The sequence below is a fragment of the Podarcis tiliguerta genome (genome assembly GCF_965153285.1).
Source record: "Podarcis tiliguerta genome assembly, chromosome: 2".
Classification (NCBI taxonomy): domain Eukaryota; kingdom Metazoa; phylum Chordata; class Lepidosauria; order Squamata; family Lacertidae; genus Podarcis; species Podarcis tiliguerta.
In genome coordinates, this window is record NC_139535.1 from 100,971,557 (window position 1) to 100,986,661 (window position 15,105).

Sequence of the window (15,105 nt, forward strand, 5' to 3'; positions counted from 1 at the left end):
CCAGGAACAAGTGGACAACTATCACCAGTTCTTAAGCACATTCTTTTGCTGCCTGCTGCCTCTGCCAGTATTTTCAAGTGTCTCATTTACATCCCCCCCCCATGTACATTGCATTAGACTTCATTGGGAGCTTTGACTGCCATTAAGCAAACTCCATTAACACTGATCATGTCAGGGTTTTTTCCAGGTGGGTGGTCCCTAGGGTGGAAATTTCCACAGTATACCTAGGTGTATGGAATTTTCCCATGCCCATCCTGCAGGGTGAATCACATTTCCAGAAGAAAGCCGTAGATATCAGATTATGGCTGCAATCCTAGGAAAACTTATTTGGAAGTAAAATCCTATTGAGATGAGGACTGCTTAGTAAACATGGGTCTATCTGGTCGTAAAGATTACACTGTTGTCCAAACTGTAAGAGAATTTGTTATTGAGGAATTCCAGGTTTGCTGAAGTAAACTCCCTACATTGCTACCAGATCAGGTCTGCTGCTACTAACATGTTAAGTTTTTGTTTCTGTTTTTCAAAAAACTTTCTATATTCAGTTTGCCTAGCTATACTATAGAACCATGCTGATTCTGTTGCCAGTTTCAACAGAAAGTAAAGGGTTGCCTCAAGGTTTTAAGGGTTAACTAATTCGTGTTAATTAAGTGACTTAAGAATTTATAGCTCTTGCTGTCTCAGTGGAGCTTAACAAAAGAAACACAAAATCAAAGTGTTGCCTAATATTTGGGGGGTCACCTCTTGAACCAAAGTGGCCCTCTAATCAGCCTCTATGACTGGGATGTCCCTGCTTTGATGGGCAAGAGTCATCTCAAGCTTGTATTCAGAACCATCCAAGTCACTTATCTCAAATCGAAATAAAGGAGAAAGTTCATCTAATACACTGATTTTTTTTTTTGTTTACTTACATTAAATACATTGGTAAATCAGCAGTTGAAATTCTGTTACCATGATTGTTATTTTAAATGCAATGTAAGAGCTTTCTCAAAAGAAAAAAAATAAAGAAAAACCAAACTGTTCAGAAGAGTAGAGTAAGCAGAAGAGAAAGGGTGTGGTTTTTAATAGCAAAAAGCTGCAGTGTCCTTACTTGGTCTAGGAACTAGCCAGGAAGCAGTAACCAAAATTTGTGAGCAAGATGAAAGCATTAGGGATTTATTTATTTTTTTTGGTATTTAAATGCAGAATCTATTTTTGCTTTGCCATGAGCCGAGAGCAAAACAGCACCTTAGCTTTGTTGGAATGGGAAAGGGCACGCTTGTTCCTGCTCCTAGGTCCTTCTGGAGGGCCACGAACATCACATTACATGTGCATAACAAAAAGATGGAACTCTTCCATGAAGTAGGTTTTAACAGTGAATGCAGCTGAAGGAGCAAGGCTCCATTTCAGGGTCCTCCCTCACACACAGCTCCGCTCTTGAGACACAAGTGAAGTTTGAGAGCACAAAATAAATACTGGGGAAGTGCTACGGCACTCCCAAAGTCTTTATCAACACTGACGCCAGAAATTCCATGCACAATTGCGGCGTGGGGCAACTCTGCACTCGTGCCAATTGGATGGGCCAAGTCACAGCACACACTGCTTCCAGTTAACTTAGATTTTGAGTTTTCTCGCTCAAAGCCTCGTGTAGACAGATTTGTCCAGCTCCTTCCTTAGTTGCTCCCAGCTCAAATACAGCCACCGGTAGAAGGCCATTTCAAAGGCAGCAGAATAACGCCACATGCTGTCAGCGGTACAGGATTTAACCGTTTCAACTTATGGCTAAGAGCAAAGCCCTAAATGCACACATCTTGCTTGGGTGAACATCAGCCATTTAAGTTGCACTGGTGAATGGGAAGAGGCAAGTAAATGCAAACCTGTATCAAGCCACGGGTGCAAGCATGTGGAAAATGAGAGTGCTTCAAACCATGCCGGGGGAAATAATGGGAAAGGGTGTGCAGGTGTGTGTGTGTGCTTAAACATCATCCGTTCCAAACTCTCCCACAGTAACATTCAACCATATGTGAGAAGTCTGCATGGGGGAGCCAACACCCAAGAGATGCTTCTGTGGGTAGCCAGCTGATTCGCTGCCAAGATGTGGACAGCACTGCGGAACTCTTACATTTTAGAAGCTGTGCTCATGCTTGAGGCTTCAAGAAAAAAATGCCAGGAGGGATGGAGGCGGGAAGGTGCTATTTACCCTGGTGAAGGCCATTGTCGGAAGAGGAGCCATTTCTAACCGAGATGCTGGGCTGCTGCTAGCTCTTCAGAGAGCAAAATGTGGGTGAGAGATGGTAGCATGCGTCGCCTTTACAGGTCAGCACTATCTACAGCTAAATTTAAAAAGCTATTACTTTGTTCAGCTAATAGCAGGGAAGTAAAAATCCCGCAACCACCCGCCCCCCCTTTAATTTATACAAATTTGTGCTGTACTATTTACAGAGAAAACTGAACACAAACAGGGCACAAACACTTATCAAGTTTAAACAGCCCTTGGGCTCTGAGAGGGGTTGAAGACAGAAGGGGCCGCTCTACCGCTCTAGACTGCCACTTCTCGACAGCTTCCTAGGGCAAGACTGGGTTTGTACACAGGGGGTTCGGCAAGGGTATAGGAAAAAGCCAAAAGGCAAGCTGGGCGCTCCCTGGCAGGAAAAAGGGTTTAGAAACTACAGTACTGGTCCTCCTACTAGCAGCTCTCCTCCCATCTAGCATGTTGTCCTGTTTCTGACTTGCCTGCACCCGCAGCCCCAGCCTTCTCCCAAGGACCCAATGGCCTTTCTCCTTTTGGCAACTTTAGAACAAAAGTTCTGCGCAACGTGCAAGGCTGCGCATACAGGTGCAGGAAGAAGCTCTCAAAAGGAAACTTCAGCAGGCTCCTCTACTGTATCCCAGCTGAACAAAGGGAGCTTGACTTCCCTTGCACATTCTTCTTTCAGACAGCAGGCCACACCCATTTTGAGCAGAGAACAGAATCTCTCTTAATGGGACTCTTGGTAACTGAAGCACAACCTGCAAACAGCAACCTGAACATTAACACAACAGGAGGAGATACAATCCGCCTTTTTGACTTGGAAAGCTGGTCTTCTGCAGGTCACTCCTCTCCCGCCACTACACTATCCCGGCCGCCAAAACTTCTAAGGCATCAAAATCAAGGGCTATCTGAGGGTCTGAGGAAACAAATTCCGATATTCTACACTTGTACACGCATGATTCTCAGATTTATGTCACTGACACCAAGGGCCACATTCAGGTCATAGCAAGCAAGACACGAGCGAAAGTTCAGATACAATCTTCCTCTCCGACCCAGCCACAAAAGGCTGCCCTGGAAAAAAAGATAAATGAAGGACACTGCAGCTTTTCTGAAAACCGGGAAAAAAAGGAAATTAAAAAACAACTCTGGGAGGACCCCCTCAAAAATGCATTTTCTTGAGGGAGCCCGTTCAACCTCGCTCTTAAAAATGAATCTACAAGAATTAAGATCTCCCTCGGTTGTGACCCTCCCCACCCCACCCCACATAGCATTAAACAAAATAAAGGGAGGTGGGAGGTAAAGAGAGGGTGGATGTTACAGGACCAAGAACACAGAGCAAAGACAGCGGTGGGGAGGGAGGGGCGGGGTAGAGAGGAAATGTTATCTGGAGAAAACAGAGCAGGGGAATCAGAGTAATTAGGTAGCTATTTGCACCTATAATACAAAGTGAAGAAAGAGTTTGTTTTTGGAAGTTAAGTCCCCGGTCGGTCTATCTCCACTTTCCTCGTGGGGGGTGGTGGTAACAGACGTCTGGTGGTGGTTTCTGAAGCATTAGAAGTGCAGTTAAACGGAGCTCTCGGGAGAAGGGAGGGAGGGCGGCTTCCAAGTGCGCCGATGCTGTTATTGGAGGTGAGGTGTGGTGTGGTGGGGCGGAAATGGAGGTTATATCTTATCTCTCGCCGGCTGCTTTAATGCCACCGCTTAGTTGCTGCAACACTGGCTCTTGTTCTGCTGGGACTGCTCGTGAAGGTCCACCCCTCGATTCCGACCCACGGCGCCCCCTGTGCTCTGGGGCTCGCTCTTTGGCAGCTTCTTAGCTAGAAGGAGAAAAAAACGATACGTGTTAGGTGAGGGGGAACTGACAACTTCCTGGGTTCGTCCCCCTTTGGGATTAAACAACAGGAGCAAAGTTTGGAACAAGGACATTTCGGCTATGCAGAAATCTGGAACTCCTCTATCTCCTAAAGCCTTCCCAACTCACTCACTTTTAATGCTCCAAATGGCAAGCGCAACAAGCTGTCTGCAGTTCTCGTATTGCTCAGCTTTCGTACCGTTAATGTTAGGTTTCCTTAACAGTGGCTGACAAATCTCCATTATAGTTCCACCAAGGTAACTACAAATATGTGTTAGACTGAAAGCAAGGTAGATTTGAACAGCGACAGTTTCAATGAACCATAGAGTTCCGCAGAAATATTTCACATTCCTGCTAAACTGGAATTTATAAAGAGGCTGGTTTGTTCTAGGAACACCCCCCCCAGTGGAGCAGTGTGTGTGTGTGGGGGGGGGCTATGGAGGTATTTCCTTCACTCCCCGCCGCCTCTGCCGCCTCCAAGAGTCTGAATTTGGATTTGCCGTTTGGATTAGCTGCTCATACATGATCATTTACCCAAAGCAGATGAGATGCAATTGTAAGCCTGAAGTGCAGGCTAAAAACATGTAGCATTGCCACTGGTTATAGCCAGCAGTTTTAGGCCACTCTCCTAATCCAGGGCAGGGCTATGTGTTGCAACTAATGTTTAAAGAAGAATATGCAGGTAGAGCCAACTCATCCTGCAAAACACACACTGAGGAATCAAGGGAAAAGTTCTGAGTTTCCTGAAATACTCTGTCTGGCAGTCCAACCAATGACTGCAGGTGATAAAAAAATTGTGGGGGGGGAGGGAGTGCAATAGACCACAAAACATGCCTGCAGCCATATGGCAAAGCACAGCTATGCGGCTCCTATTCCTCAATGGTTTGGCTACAGCACTTCATAAATGGCCAGCAAAATAATGTAAAGGAAATGGAAAGGCAGGACCTATGGGAAGAAAAGGCTAAAGCGTTCAGAGATGCAAAGTGCTACCAAGTATAATGTTCAGTATGAGGACCCCTACTAGTGTCATTAAGGGGGTGTGGGTGGCGCTGTGGGTTAAACCACAGAGCCTAGGGCTTGCCGATCAGAAGGTTGGCGGTTCGAATCAGGGTGCAACAGGGTGCAACAGGGTGAGCTCCCATTGCTCGGTCCCTGCTCCTGCCAACCTAAAAGTTCGAAAGCACTTCAAAGTGCAAGTAGATAAATAGGTACTGCTCCGACGGGAAGGTAAACGGTGTTTCCGTGCGCTGCTCTGGTTTGCCAGAAGCGGCTTAGTCATGCTGGCCACATGACCCGGAAGCTGTACGCCGGCTCCCTCGGCCAATAAAGCGAGATGAGCACTGCAACCCCAGAGTCGGCCACGACTGGACCTAATGGTCAAGGGTCCCTTTACCTTTACCTGCGTCAGTGTAAATAGGCAGGGCTTCCTGCATCCGTGGAAGTCCCTGGAAAGTAATCTTCACCCATTTCAAGACTTTGATTTCTTTGTAAAATATCCCAATGACGCATCACAGTGAACCCCTCTTTGAAAATAAATATATTGCCTATCATGAGATTGCTCTGCGATGGCCAGAAAGTACAGTACTTGTGGCCTTTATGCTGGTCATGTTTTCATTCTTAAGAATGCCGTGGATTAACAGTAATAGGAAAGAATGGAAAACAGAACAAGCACAGCTTGATACCCATCAGTAGCAGCACTCTTAGCCCTGTTCCTGAAAATGCGTGTAACCAGGTTATTTATTTCAGCATTTGCCAAAATTTGATGTATGGAGGACCAGGCTCGTGCTGGGAGGTAGCAGCATGGCAGAAAACTCACCAAGAAAAAGGGGAGATGGAAGAGAGAGACACAGAGAGAAGGAAGCAGCATACTCCCTTAAACCTGTATTTAAGGGCCTGCAGCCCTTTCCATCTGCAAGCAGACCTGCAGAACTTCCACCCTGTCAATACAGAATGCCTCAGGTGGGCCTCAGTACCTGGGGGCCATTCCCACAAAGGTCCAATATATGAAGGCTGGAAATGGTATAATGATGTCTGAAAAGAAGCATGTTAAGGAAAGCCCAAAAGTCTCTAGCTGTTCTGCAAGTTGAGACCTGACGGAATATTTGCAAGACATCTTTCATTCTCTTTAGCTGGCATTTGCATCTGCTACAACAGGGTGGGAGGGTCTAGCCCAATACCTGCTCCAACCATTGGCTGCTGGGCAGTAACCCTAGGCAGCAGGAGGCTGCGGAACTCAGTGTACAACTTAAAGTGAAGCCACATGAATCTTTAGAGAGACAGTGCCCCGATAAACAATGCAACGTAGTGTCTTTGGGTTACCTATCGCCAGGAAGAGATCGTTAACATTCATTGCTGTCTTGGCTGATGTCTCCATAAACAATAGACTGTTGTCATCTGCATAAGCCTGGGCCTCCTGCAAAGAACAAATGTAGGTCTTACTTTTAGAACAAGACTGCATATTCTAGATTGCCCAGATCAATCTGGGCAGACAGGCTTGCTCAGGTTTTTTTTTTGTTTACAATACAATAAAGTACCTAAAGGCTGGACTATCTTGAAGGAGTGACAAATCAGGTTGGGAAGTTTGGAGGGAGAGGGAAGCATATTCCTCCTGATACAGGGGAACCTCGGTTTTCGAACGTAATCTGTTCTGGAAGACCGTTCAACTTCCGAAATGATCGAAAACCGAGGTGCAAAGGGCAGCCTTCAATTTCAATGGAGAAAATTGAAAAAACCTCAGTGGAAGCCTTTTGGCTTCCAAGGCACGTTCGAAAATGGAAGCAAGTCGAGGTTTTCGAAAACCGAAACATTTGGCTTCCAAGACACTAAAAAACCGAGGTACCGCTGTATTATTATTATTACTACAGTATTTTTCGCTCTATAAGACGCACCAGACCAAAAGACGCACCTAGTTTTTGCAGGAGGAAAACAAGAAAAAAAATATTCTGAATCTCAGAAGCCAGAACAGCAAGAGGGATCGCTGCGCAGTGAAAGCAACAATCCCTCTTGCTGTTCTGGCTTCTGGGATAGCTGCGCAGCCGGCATTCGCTACATAAGTCGCACACACATTTCCCCTTACTTTTTAGGAGGGAAAAAGTGAGTCTTATAGAGCAAAAAATACGGTAATTTGATTTCTTACCCACTCTTCATCACTAGCTCCCAGGTTGAGTTACAGCCATTTAAAAATACAATATTAAAATCAATTAAAAACCAAAAAATGATTTTAAAAAATAGGCCAGGCCCTAAAACTCTGTATCTCAGGTGTCAAAGGCAAGGATAAAGAAGTCTTCAGCATGTGATGAAAACTATGCAATAATGTGTCAGATGCACCTCTTAGGGGTGGGAAGTCCACAGCCGAGGGGCTGCCACAGAGAATGCCCTCTCCCGGGCTGGCAAACTATGGACCATTCCTTCTGTCTTGAAGTAAGAATGAGTACAATAGACATCTGAGGGGTTTGAGAAGCTCTACTTACTTCATACTCTACCATGCGCTTATTGGCAAGATCCGCCTTATTTCCTGCTAAGGCTATGACAATGTTTGGGCTAGCTTGCCGCTGGAGTTCTTTCACCCATGTTTTCGCTCGTGCAAACGTTTCCTATCAGAAAAGGAGAGGCCAAAATGTCAGGTGTGCAGTCAGAAGGGACCAGGATTCCTATCTTCAACCAACTCACCCAATGTGAACCTGCAGTACGTTGAAACAAAAGGCTTATTCCAACTGTCACTGCAACAGTCTATTGGTGGACATGCAGGTTCTTGAGGTCATAATCAGACCAAACATCTACTATGATTGCTATTATTTTAGTTTCTTACCCCACCACTCATCATAAGGCCCCAAGGCGGGTTACAAGAATTGAAAATCCAACATTACAAACAACTTACAACCACAAAAATAGGGTGGATCCTAAAATTATACATCTCAGGTGGCAAAGGCCTGGATAAAGAGGTACATCACCTCCAGCCCATCACCACCTCCAAGCACTGATCTGACACCACAACTGCTTTTCCCAATACAGATAGAACAGAGATGGAGCTGGGTGTCATCTGCCTATTGATGAGACTTTGCTCCACATCTCCTGATGACAGCTCCCAGTGGCTCCACACAGATAAGTGTTTCCCATAGGGGGTGCTGGAACAATCCAGGGGGGCAATACTAGCCTCGGGTGAAATTCGGGGCGTTGAATAAAAAGAAGGGGGCAGTGGAAGCATAAAGAAGAAAATTTTGAAAATTCATTCATACATGTTTCAACTGTTGTGTAATGATATTTAATGCCAGGTTGGGCGCCATTATGGGATGGTCACAATGCCTCCCTGGATCAGAGGGGTTTTCCTGGGCTTGGGTGAACCCTTTTCGGCTTCACCCAAAGCCTGGAAATGGATTGCAGCTTGCCTGCCTATTTGGCCAATGGTAGATGGGCTGCAGCACTGTCCCTGTCCCTGGGGCAGATTGGATTGAGCCGACAGGCTTCACTCCGCAGTCCATCCCATGGGTTTTAATAATTTTATAATTTCAAGCTTCAAGGTGTCTTTTTCGCAACAACAGCATTCTCTGCTATGTTGTAGGACATAAGTAGAAACATAGATAAACAAAAGAACACACATTTGTCAGTGTCTTTCTGTTTGTTCGCTTAAATAAGGTAGATCTCCAGGGGGGTGCTGAGTAAAAGAAAATTCTGAAAAGGGAGGGGTAGGTCAAAGCTAATTGCTCTGGAAGGGGCAGGGGGGCCCCAGGAAGACATGCTGCAAAGGCACCATGGTTCTTAATTCCTGCAACATCACACTTAGGCTGCAATCCTAAACATAGCAACTTGAATGTAATTTCCACTCATCTCAGTAGGACTTCCTAAGTAGGTTTTTCCAGAGTGTAAATTCCTATCTAGGTATCAGAGCGTAAATTATACCTATCTAAAATTATTTGCCTTAAAAAACCCCCGAACTGCCCTGATCTCTATGAGGTGTTGATCATATTTATTCAAGGCATCAAGGAAATTATGTTGCTTACTCCAGAGCAAATGCAAATCTGTGGTTTTAACTTTTCAAAAAATAACAAATCAGCCACTAGTCGGGAAGCTTGTTTAGCTTGTGAACAAGGCAATGCTTTGGTCAGACAGTGGGTCTTGCATGGCAGCAATCACCTGAAGTTTCTAACCAATAACTGACTGTGTATAAGTCTTTAGATAGCCCTTGTTTCCAACAAGCTTCATCTGAAATGGGAAAGGATGCTCAAAGGAACTGAGGCATCATCAGCTGATAGACACTTCCGCTGTAATTGTATGAGGTCTCCACACTGTTGGTTTAACCTTGATACTGCCCTTTCTCCCCAAAAGATAGCAAACAGTGCATGCTTACCTGGTTGGTTATGTCATACACCACAATGGCAGCTTGAGCCCCTCGGTAATACATAGGGGCCAAACTGTGATATCTTTCCTGACCAGCTGTGTCCCAGATCTCAAACTTTACCGTTGTGTCATCTAGGCAGACAGACTGTGTGAGGAAAGCAGCTGCGAAATGAGAAGGTGAAGAGTTGGCTTAGGAACCCGGCAAAATAGATGCAATCGTTTAACTTTATATATCATAATTACAGTGAATGAATTTTTACTATTGTGAACCAGCTGAATCACCCATGGGGAGACCAATCAAAAAGTGATATTAACCTGATAATATTCTGACCTCTAACAATCTGTTAAGAAGTCTCCAAGGCTGCAGGGAGCAGCTTGTACGGAAATAAGCATGAACGCAAATAATATGAAAATTTTTCTCCTGTAAATATTGTGGGTTAGGCCTAGACATGTAGAAAAAAACATATGGTGCAAGTTCAAAGGACTGTACCATTATGAATGATGGAATAACCTAATGTCTGAATGTTACCTTACACACACACACACACACACACACACACAGAGAGAGAGAGAGAGAGAGAGAATATAGCATCTTCCCACCTTGTCCCCTACTTAGTGTTGAGTTGATGCGCAATTGCCCCTCAACCCCCAAATATCCCTGTCTCGCAGAAAGTAGCCAAACAATGATGGTATTTAGGGTGGCTGCTGGTGGTAAGACCTTAAAAGGACTCAGCAAAAATCTTAAGGAAGCATTATGGAGGAATTTAAGGGAAAATGCAGTCCATGTGCACCACTACATAAAGCAAAAGAATACTGGTGTTGTTTTACAGTGGTCTTGCATCTTTTGCATGGGGGTTACATTCTGGGGATGGTGCCCATATGCAAAAACACATATAGTCAACCCACTCTCTTGCTACTGCCCTCTCATGAGCAATCTTAGCTTCCAGAGCTGGCGCACAAAACAGGTCTTACCCCACACGCAAGGCAGAGAGCTTTTAAGCGCTCCACCTTGCTTACCAGCTGTCTGGCAGGGCTGTCTTGAGTTCCTGTGAGATCTCACCAGAGAGCCCCATTAGCAAGTCTGAGAGATTAAAAGCTCTTTCTACACTGAGAAAACCCTGCTTTTAAGCGGTTTGCCTTTTGTGCGTTTAATCTGTGTGATTTCAACTGTGAGCTCTCAAATGTGTAAAGTTGAAATCAAGCAAGTTAAACACGCGCAAGTTGTGAGTCCACTGCACTGCACAAATACAGGTAAGGGATTTTAAAGGGGCTGTGAGGTTTATAGAAGTACTTCTGTGATCATTTAGTTTTCTGCAGTACATTTAGCAAACCAAATCTAGAAAAGAAAACTTTTTAAAAAAAGAAACACAGTGTTCTCTCTCTCTCTCTCCAGTGACCGCATACAATATTTTATGGATAAAGCAAGATTATGAGTACTCTAAAATGGAAGGTAACTGGAATTAAACAGTGTATTAACTCAACAGCGGGGAACTGTGGGCCCATGGGCCTAATTAGGCCCACAAGGCCATTTGGGCAAACCATGCCCACCTGCCAATCACCTGACATCACATGATGTCTGACACAGGATAGTAAAGGGATTTTTCACCTCTAACCTAAGTACCAAAGCCCTAAAATCAGAGATAAGCCCTCTCTGAGAGCAAATAACAGAAGAGGTATTTTGTGCCTCACAAGGCTAAGACAAAGAGATAAAATCCCTCTGTCTTCTCTTTAGAGAGTCTCCCTAAAGAGCACAAAAGGATCTTTCCAGTCACCTCCACCCCAGCGCTGGAGAGGGCTAGAAATGCATGTGTCTTCCTGCCCATCGCATCAGAGTGTATGTATATGTGCCTGGAAGTATGTGTGTGTGTAAAAGAGGGAAAGTGCACTGTGTACCTGGCACTTGTGTTTTTGACAATGTGGGGAGGGGATAGAAATCCTTGCATTTTCCCCCTCTTTTTGTGTGTGTGTGTGTGTGTGTGTGTTTGGCCTTGCCCACTTTTGTCCCAACAATCACTGAAACGTAGTACCCAGAAGGATGGGTAAGTTCCAATTTGGTCCTCAGGCTGAAACAGGTCCCTCCCTCCCCTCCCCCACTATTATTAAGTATATACTGTTTTAACTGTAACTATTGGGAGGGGTCACTGTATTTTAACAATATGGGTGCGTTTGTTTTTTTTTAAAGCAACCATTGCACTAGTGTATTATGATTTAAAGGTAAAGGGACCCCTGACCATTAGGTCCAGTCATGGCTGACTCTGGGGTTGTGGCGCTCATCTCACTTTACTGGCCGAGGGAGCCAGCATACAGCTTCCGGGTCATGTGGCCAGCATGACTTAGCCGCTTCTGGCGAACCAGAGCAGCGCACGGAAACACCGTTTACCTTCCCGCCGGAGTGGTACCTATTTATCTACTTGCACTTTGACGTGCTTTCTAGCTGCTAGGTTGGCAGGAGCAGGGACCGAGCAACGGGAGCTCACCCCGTCACAGGGATTCGAACTGCCGACCTTCTGATCGGCAAGTCCTAGGCTCTGTGGTTTAACCCACAGTGCCACCCGCGTCCCATATTATGATTTACTGATGCCTACTTGCTTGTTTAAGACTTCCACCCAAAAGAGCAACCAAACCATGACTCTAACAGCCTTTCAAACAGCAGATTCAGCTGGTGGGGTTAGACTATCACCCTTACCACCTGCAGACTTCCAGAGGGCTACTGAAAGGGTAAACAAGCACAGTAAGCGGCTACGCTTCAGGATGAAGGTGTCGGGAAGTGCACCCCATTTGAAAGTGGATGACTTTGCCCAGGTAGAGTTTGTTATGCTGGAATCCAAAGGTGCTTTCCTAAAATTTAGGCTATCGATTATCCTCCCAAGAAGAGATCCCCCCCCAAAAAAAACTCACCACCTATGGTGCTCTCCTGGTATTCGTGGAACTGTCCCTTGACAAAACGCAGCACCAGGCTGGACTTGCCTACTGCCGATTCGCCCAGGAGTACTAGCTTGAACTGACAGATCTTGCTGGCTTGCGACTGACCATTCGGCCTGGCAGCTCCTCTGCTGGTCATGGCCTGGATTCTAAGAGCAGCCTGTGCTCCAGCCAATGCAAAAAAACTACCAGCCACCGATCAGACTTTGGGAGTATAGGAGCTTTTGGCCTGGAACAGGTTGACAACTTCGTCCAACAGCTGTGAGCAACTCCTTCTGGGGAAAAGAAAAAAAGAAAAAAACAGATTGATGTGCTGTGCTGGACAGGTGAAAAACACTGAAGGCTTGGGATGTAGGCGCAATAAAGACAAGTGAAAGGTATTAAGTTGAATCGAGCAGTAAAACTAGCTTCAGTCAAAACCTGAGCAATTAACAACAAAAACATATTTGGTTCCTCAATTTGTGAAATGGGGGGGGGCAGCCCTGTCATTCAAGGGGGATGTGTAAGATAAGCATGGGCTTTCAAACCAGATGTCAGGATGGATATCCAACAATATTTAGCCCAGAATCAGCACAGTAACCTGACACCTGACCAGACAAGCCACAGACACACTCTATTCAGCAGGGAAAGAGTCAGATTCCTGGTTATCTGCATTGTAGCTAAACACAGCATTTGGTGATTGTAATGTCAAAACACCAAGAACAAACCAGAGGAGACAAGCTGTTATTTTATTTAAAAAAAAATAAATCTCCTAGAGCAAACAATCCCTCCCGAATTAGCCTTGGAGGGGAAAGAACTCCCATGTGCAGTGAAACGCTGTGATCCATGAGTCAGCAACTACTGCGGATGTCTTTCCTGCTCACATTCTTCAAGACGTCGCAAGCAGTTTCTGAACTGGATTTTTCTTCACATCACATGGCACCAAGAAGAGCCAGGGCTACAGGGACAACACCCCTGACCCGGCCCAGAACGGTATATTACAACAGTGCTTAACATCTCAATTACATCATGAGTTTGGACCAAGCTGTCAGTGAGGTGCACATGCAGCTGTCTGAGGTTCACAAGTACTCATCAGCTCAACGCTTTTCTTCAATGAAGTTTTTCTTCACACCACAGGCCTGCTTTACAGATGATTCACTATTGGGGGGATAGATAAACATCACAAAAGACACCAGGGTGAAGATTTCAAATTCCTAGGCGACAAGGCAGTTACCAAGCCTTGAACCCGAGCATCTTTTGTCTCAAAGCGGGAAGGTGTGTTTCATTTGCTTCCCAGTGCACAAATGGCCCTGTCCCCCAGCATACATTTTCTGAAACAGATCGATTGGTAAGTTAGAAGTAAAAATGTGTGACACCACACAGACATTTGCTAGTAGCAAAGCAGACGGTACAGTCTATCTCCATGTTTGTTTACCACCTTAGATTTGGGTAGTATTTTGGATTTTTTTAAAAAGCAAGCTCATAAAAGCTCACAGAATCCTTTATTTCAACATGGAGATGTAACTGGAAGCAAAATCCCAGCCACCCACCCTTAAAAATGAACTCCAATAAAACATTAAGCTTCTGACAGGTAACAATTGTAATCACAACCCATGCAAAAAAGCCTCTCTCACACACAAGCTTCTCTCAAGGCTAGCCACCTCTGACAAGCTTCTTGTGTGGGTTGACGTTTTTATTTAAGCCAGTTTTGAGCAAGAATGTAAAAGCTGAAGGCAGCAAGTTAATTCTCAGGAATCTTCAATCACCACTGCATTACTAACCCCCGCTTAAAAAAATAACAACCCAGGAACTGCAGCATCTTCAGGGAAAGGCTGAAAGATTTCCTAAAGTTTTCTAAACATCAAGTTTTGCTTCCTCTTTCTTAAAAGCAGAATTCTGGGCCACCCAAGGTCTGCATTCATTATCTTATTAAGCTAATTATGCATGAGCCTCTTGCTTATGGCAAACATCTCCTCCGCAAGGAGCAGCAATTAAAAGCGGCAAATACCTAACTAACCAAAGCTTCCCATTCCATCTGAACGAGTCAGGATCTCAACTCAACTTCAAACTCAGCAACTTTAAATAAAGCAAAATCCAAAACCTGGCTAGAAACGTCGTCCAGGATTCACCTAGGTGTTCCGCGAGTCAAAAAATAAAATCAATTGTTATTCACACAATCCAAGGCTGCAAAATGGTTAAGACAAATTATCCAGAGAGGTCCCTCTGCACTATGCACCCAGATCAAATGTGGAACACAGTTAAAGCCAGCAGCACAGACTTTCAAAGCAAATAGTATGTATTTAGATTTAGTTTTGCTGAATCTGCTGAACATAGGAAAACGCTTCTTTCCTTTTCCAAGAACTCTCTTGTGAGAGTGAGAGTGAGAGAGTGGAGTTGAGCAATGACCTTGCAGACATCCTGCCCAGGCTCCCTGGGAAGAGAGCTCTGTGCACTTCTAAAGAAGCAGTTGGCACAGCTGCTCCCTTGCTTAAGTGACACGCTGCACTGTTTTATGCAGAGATCCTTCTCTGCCCACATGTATTTTCCAAGATGCGGCCAGAGAACCGCAGAGTTGGAAGGGACCCCCGAGGTTCATCTAGCCCAACCCCCCTGCAATGCAGGAATTTCAACTAGATCGTATTAGAATCATAGTCGCTTCCTCTGCTTCACTTTGCATATTTGTAAAGGAATCTCAAAAACTTCAAAAAGCAACAGCACAAGCCGTTTCCTATAAAAGGAAGCCAAACTCAGATATGTGCTCCCCCTGGAACTTCTGAGAGCTTGAGGAAGT

The 15,105-nt window shown here is 45.0% G+C and overlaps 1 protein-coding gene across 9 annotated transcripts in view; it reads right to left on the reverse strand.

The window, feature by feature from the left end:
- Window positions 1-879: 879 nt before the first annotated feature.
- Window positions 880-15,105, reverse strand: part of RAB5B (RAB5B, member RAS oncogene family) — a 28,271-nt gene continuing 14,045 nt past the window's right edge. For 5 of the 9 annotated variants that reach the window (XM_083428060.1, XM_083428062.1, XM_083428063.1 and 2 more), the window contains 5 exons: window positions 12,312-12,610; window positions 9,424-9,575; window positions 7,550-7,672; window positions 6,399-6,492; window positions 880-4,044 (listed from right to left, as the gene is read on the reverse strand). In XM_083428060.1, the coding sequence (XP_083284186.1) occupies window positions 3,929-4,044; window positions 6,399-6,492; window positions 7,550-7,672; window positions 9,424-9,575; window positions 12,312-12,474 (648 nt within the window). In that variant the 5' untranslated portion in view covers window positions 12,475-12,610 and the 3' untranslated portion in view covers window positions 880-3,928. The remainder of the gene's footprint in view (window positions 4,045-6,398; window positions 6,493-7,549; window positions 7,673-9,423; window positions 9,576-12,311; window positions 12,611-15,105) is intronic. The other 4 variants (XM_083428068.1, XM_083428061.1, XM_083428065.1 and 1 more) reach the window with 1 other exon arrangement.